The 6,000-nt window shown below is 46.8% G+C and overlaps 1 protein-coding gene across 3 annotated transcripts in view; it reads left to right on the forward strand.

The window, feature by feature from the left end:
* Positions 1-6,000, forward strand: part of zc3h7bb (zinc finger CCCH-type containing 7Bb) — a 107,729-nt gene that overhangs the window by 70,769 nt on the left and 30,960 nt on the right. For 2 of the 3 annotated variants that reach the window (XM_068019430.1, XM_068019431.1), the window contains exon 18: positions 2,279-2,412. The exons of the other annotated variant lie outside the window; for it this stretch is intronic. In XM_068019430.1, the coding sequence (XP_067875531.1) occupies positions 2,279-2,412 (134 nt within the window). The remainder of the gene's footprint in view (positions 1-2,278; positions 2,413-6,000) is intronic. 3 annotated transcript variants of the gene reach the window in all.

The following is a 6,000-nucleotide window of genomic DNA, read 5'->3' on the forward strand; positions in this document are numbered from 1 at the left end:
GTGTTATTGTAAGAATGAATTTGCTGCTATCTTCTGTCACAAGTTCACTTTGTATTTTCACTGAGGTGTGTTTTATTTGCCTTTTAAGGAAATGAAGTACATCTGCTTCCTTTCCTTTCCCCTCCTTTTTTTTCATGTTCGCTTCATGCACACCTCCCTGCCCCCCACATGACTTGTGCCCAATGTGGCTGTTGCTCTTTCCAGCTCTCCACCAATGCTGTCCTTCAGCCAGCCACACGAGTGCCCTAATGACCATTATCTCTCTGATTTTTAATTGCCTCTACAGCAAACAAGCAAGCTCAATCCTGATGTCAATATGCGCAAGCACTTTCTGACAAGGGGCTGTTGGCACAGCCACCAAATTCACCCTGCCTAGCCCAATACGATAAATTATCTTTTTGGAATGCAAACCAAACGGAAGAATGAATTATGGAATATTTTTAGATAGTGCCTTCTGCAACCTCCAAACATCCCAAGACCCTTTACAGCCAATTCAGTACTTTTGAATTGTAATCACTGTTGTAATGTAGCAAGTGCAACAACCAATGAAATCTACTTCATAGAATTACTTAAAATTTACAGCACAGAAACAGGCACATGAGCCTCCTCTATTTGCTTCATCTCACCCTATCAGCATATCCTTCTCTTCCATTCTCCCTCATGCACTTGTCTAGCTTCTCCTTTACTGCATCTGTGCTATTCGCCTCAACCACTCCCTGTGGTAGCGAGTTCTACATTCTAATCACTGAGTAAAATTTCTCCTGAATTCCCTATTGGATATATTAGTGACTATCTTTTATTTCTGACCCCAGTTCTGCTCTTCCCTGCCAATAGATGTAGTTTCTACATTTACCCTATTAAACCCCTTCATAATCTTAAAGACCTCTATTAGGTCACCCCTTCGTCTTCTGTTTTCTAGAGAAAATTGCTGCAGCCTGTTTAGCCTTTTGTGATGGATACAACCTCTCTGTTCTGGTATTATCCTTGTAAGTCCTTTTTGATTCTCCAGTGTTTCTATATCCTTTTTATAATATGGAGACTAAAAATGTTCAAAGTGCTCCAAGTGTAGCTTAACCAGGCTGTGTACAAGTTTAATAAAACTTTTCTGCTTTTCAATTCTATCCCTCCAGAAATGAACCCCGGTGCTTTGTTTTTTTTTAATGGCTGTATTAACCTGTGTTCACTACTTTTAGTGATTTGTATATCTGTATCCCGAGATCATTTGGCTGCTCTACCTCATTTAGACTTGGTTTCCAAGGAGTGTGTGGCCTCCTTACACTTAGCAGCAAAATGCACTACCTTACACTTAGCGATATTGAAATGTAATTGACAGTTACATGCCTATTCTGCCAGCTTATTAATTGCTACCTGTATTTTGTCAGTCTTTTTCAGTATTAACTTCACCCCCAAACTTGGTGTTGTCTGCAAATTTTGATATTGCACTTCCAATACCAAGTCCGAATCATTGATGTAAATGGTTAATAACAGTGATCCCAGCACCAATCCCTTTGGAACACTACTGCCATCTTTTGCCAATATCAGTAATTATCTTTAACCCTTCCTCTCTGTTCTCTGTTTTGTAGCCAGCTTACCATACATTCTGCTACTTGTCCCCTGACACCACATGTTCTGACCTTAGCCATGTGTCTACTATGTGGTATCTTAATGAAGGCCTTTTGAAAATTCAAATAGATTACATCCACTGCGATCCTTTCTGTTATGTTTTCAAGGAACCCCATAAGGTTGGTCAAGCATGACCTTGCCTTTTGAAATCCATGTTGATATTCTTTATTTTCTGTTTCTTGATATTTTTCTGATACATCTTTGAGTGATGATACACACACCTCTCACATCTTCCTAACCACCCCGCACACATCTCATGCGCATGCACGCAGATATCTTGCCATACACATCACACATATTTATATCCCTACACACACACACACACACACACACACACACACACACACACACACACATCTCTCTCACAGCCGTACACAGATCTCTAACACACACTCGTGCATGTTGCTTTTTCTATTCCTGCGTACAGTAGACCAGAGTATAGCAGGGCTGGCAGTTTTTGTTGCTATGTTATCCCACCCCACCCTCCCCTTAAAGGTATGGAGGCCAGTTATTGCATCCCTTTCACTGCCCCAGCTGAGCCAGCAGCCCAGAGATGGAAGCTGGAACCTTCCTGCTCTTTGTGCCCCTGAGATAGGGATGCTGGTTGTATTTTGCTTGGTGGATCTGCCCTGATAGTTCTGTGTTCTGATTGGAGGTGCCATCCGGAGCTGGCAAAGTAACCTCGCTGGGCATGAAGATGAAGTTTGTTTGTGGTCAGTGCTGGAGGAACGGGCAGGTCGTTGAACCAGACAAGAGCCTCAAGTACTGCAGTGCCAAAATACGACACGGGTCAGTCCACATTCTTTCACTTCAAGACATTTCATGGGATGGGTGGTTTTGGCGCAGGGTAGTTCCTGGTGGGGCTGTGTATGTGGCACAAAGCTGCCGATGTGTTCTTTAATTTATACACATAATCCAAGGGGCCAGAGGATAGCCTGTGCGGAAATGTTGGTGCAGCTGGGAAGGTGGGAGTTTCTGGTGTTAAGGCAAGAAGATGTCTATTTGAAATGTGTTCACAACTTGCCTCCTCCCTTTCCCCTCATTCCATTTTTCTCTCTCCCATCTCCCTGATCCCCATTGTATCTCACTTGTCTACTCTGTCTTTCCTCTCCCTGCCTTTTTCTTCTTTCTCCCCACTTGCTGTTTTTTTTCTCTCATTGCCTCGTTATCTTTCTATCTCTCTCACTCTACCCACTGTTTACTTTCACACTCCCCCTCTATCCCCTTTTTCTCTCTATCCCCTTTTTCTCTCTATCCCCTTTTTCTCTCTATCCCCTTTTTCTCTCTATCCCCTTTTTCTCTCTATCCCCTTTTTCTCTCTATCCCCTTTTTCTCTCTATCCCCTTTTTCTCTCTATCCCCTTTTTCTCTCTATCCCCTTTTTCTCTCTCTCTATCCCCTTTTTCTCTCTATCCCCTTTTTCTCTCTATCCCCTTTTTCTCTCTATCCCCTTTTTCTCTCTATCCCCTTTTTCTCTCTCTCTATCCCCTTTTTCTCTCTCTCTATCACCTTTCTCTCTCTCTCTCTATCCCCTTTCTCTCTCTCTCTCTATCCCCTTTCTCTCTCTCTCTCTATCCCCTTTCTCTCTCTCTCTCTATCCCCTTTCTCTCTCTCTCTCTATCCCCTTTCTCTCTCTCCCTATCCCCTTTCTCTCTCTCTCTCTCTCCTATCCCCTTTCTCTCTCTCTCTCTCTCTATCCCCTTTCTCTCTCTCTCTCTCTATCCCCTTTCTCTCTCTCTCTATCCCCTTTCTCTCTCTCTCTCTCTATCCCCTTTCTCTCTCTCTCTCTCTATCCCCTTCTCTCTCTCTCTATCCCCTTTCTCTCTCTCTCTCTATCCCCTTTCTCTCTCTCTCTCTCTCCTTCCCCTTTTCTCTCTCTCTCTCTCTCTATCCCCTTCCTCCTTCCCCTTTTTCTCTCTCTCTCTCTCTCTCTCCCCTTCCTCCTCCCCTTTTTCTCTCTCTCTCTCTCTCTCCCTTCCTCCCTTCCCCTTTTTCTCTCTCTCTCTCTCCCCTTCTCCCCCTTTCTCTCTCTCCTCTCCCCTTCCCTCCCTTTCTCTCTCTCTCTCTCTCCCCTTCCTCCCTCCACTTTTTTCTCTCTCTCTCTCTCCCCTTCCTCCCTCCCCTTTTTCTCTCTCTCTCTCTCTCCCTTCCTCCTCCCTTTTTCTCTCTCTCTCTCCCCTTCCTCCCTCCCCTTTTTCTCTCTCTCTCTCCCTCCTCCCTCCCCTTTTTCTCTCTCTCTCTCCCTTCCTCCCTCCCTTTTTCTCTCTCTCTCTCTCCCCTTCCTCCCTCCACTTTTCTCTCTCTCTCTCTCCCTCCTCCTCCCTTTTCTCTCTCTCTCTCTCTTCTCTCCCCTTTCCTCTCTCTTCTCTCCCTTTTCCTCTCTCTCTCTCCCCTTCCCCCTTCCTCTCTCTCTCTCCCTTCCCCCCCTCTCTCTCTCCCTTTTCCTCACTTTCTTTCCCCTTTTCCTCTCTCTCTGTCTCCCCCCTTTTTCTCTCTCCTTTTCCTCTCTCTCTCCTCCCTTTTCCTCTCTCTCTCTCTCTCTCCCCTTTTCCTCTCTCTCTCTCTCCCCTTTTCCTCTCTCTCTCTCTCCCTTTTCCTCTCTCTCTCTCTCTCTCCCCTTTTCCTCTCTCTCTCTCTCTCTCCCTTTTCCTCTCTCTCTCTCTCTCTCCCCTTTTCCTCTCTCTCTCTCTCTCTCCCCTTTTCCTCTCTCTCTCTCTCTCTCCCCTTTTCCTCTCTCTCTCTCTCTCTCCCCTTTTCCTCTCTCTCTCTCTCTCTCCCCTTTTCCTCTCTCTCTCTCTCTCTCTCCCTTTTCCTCTCTCTCTCTCTCTCTCCCTTTTCCTCTCTCTCTCTCTCTCTCCCTTTTCCTCTCTCTCTCTCTCTCTCCCCTTTTCCTCTCTCTCTCTCTCTCTCCCCTTTTCCTCTCTCTCTCTCTCTCTCCCCTTTTCCTCTCTCTCTCTCTCTCTCCCCTTTTCCTCTCTCTCTCTCTCTCTCCCCTTTTCCTCTCTCTCTCTCTCTCTCTCCCCTTTTCCTCTCTCTCTCTCTCTCTCCCCTTTTCCTCTCTCTCTCTCTCTCTCCCCTTTTCCTCTCTCTCTCTCTCTCTCCCTTTTCCTCTCTCTCTCTCTCTCTCCCCTTCCTCCCTCCCCTTTTTCTCTCTCCCTCTCCCCTTCCTCCCTCCCATTTTTCTCTCTCTCTCTCTCTCTTCCCTTTTCCTCTCTCTCTCTCTCTCTCCCCTTCCTCCCTCCCCTTTTTCTCTCTCTCTCTCTTTCTCTCTCCCCGTTTCCTCTCTTTCTCTCCCCGTTTCTCTCTTCTCTCCCGTTTCCTCTCTTCTCTCCCGTTTCCTCTCTTTCTCTCCCCGTTTCCTCTCTTTCTCTCCCCGTTTCCTCTCTTTCTCTCCCCGTTTCCTCTCTTTCTCTCCCCGTTTCCTCTCTTCTCTCCCCGTTTCCTCTCTTTCTCTCCCCGTTTCCTCTCTTTCTCTCCCGTTCTCTCTCTTTCTCTCCCCGTTTCCTCTCTCTTTCTCTCCCCGTTTCCTCTCTCTTTCTCTCTCCCCGTTTCCTCTCTCTTTCTCTCCCCGTTTCCTCTCTCTTTCTCTCCCCGTTTCCTCTCTCTTTCTCTCCCCGTTTCCTCTCTCTTTCTCTCCCCGTTTCCTCTCTCTTTCTCTCCCCGTTTCCTCTCTCTTTCTCTCCCCGTTTCCTCTCTCTTTCTCTCCCCGTTTCCTCTCTCTTTCTCTCCCCGTTTCCTCTCTCTTTCTCTCCCCGTTTCCTCTCTCTTTCTCTCCCCGTTTCCTCTCTCTTTCTCTCCCCGTTTCCTCTCTCTTTCTCTCCCCGTTTCCTCTCTCTTTCTCTCCCCGTTTCCTCTCTCTTTCTCTCCCCGTTTCCTCTCTCTTTCTCTCCCCGTTTCCTCTCTCTTTCTCTCCCCGTTTCCTCTCTCTTTCTCTCCCCGTTTCCTCTCTCTTTCTCTCCCGTTTCCTCTCTCTTTCTCTCCCCTTTTCCTCTCTCTTTCTCTCCCCTTTTCCTCTCTCTTTCTCTCCCCTTTTCCTCTCTCTTTCTCTCCCCTTTTCCTCTCTCTTTCTCTCCCCTTTTCCTCTCTCTTTCTCTCCCCTTTTCCTCTCTCTTTCTCTCCCCTTTTCCTCTCTCTTTCTCTCCCTCCTCTTTCCTCTCTCTTTCTCTCTCCCCTTTTCCTCTCTCTTTCTCTCCCCTTTTCCTCTCTCTTTCTCTCCCCCTTTTCCTCTCTCTTTCTCTCCCCTTTTCCTCTCTCTTTCTCTCCCCTTTTCCTCTCTCTTTCTCTCCCCTTTTCCTCTCTCTTTCTCTCCCCCTTTTCCTCTCTCTTTCTCTCCCCTTTTCCTCTCTCTTTCTCTCCCCTTTTCCTCTCTCTTTCTCTA

This window comes from Heterodontus francisci, chromosome 41 (assembly GCF_036365525.1).
Source record: "Heterodontus francisci isolate sHetFra1 chromosome 41, sHetFra1.hap1, whole genome shotgun sequence".
Lineage (NCBI taxonomy): Eukaryota > Metazoa > Chordata > Chondrichthyes > Heterodontiformes > Heterodontidae > Heterodontus > Heterodontus francisci.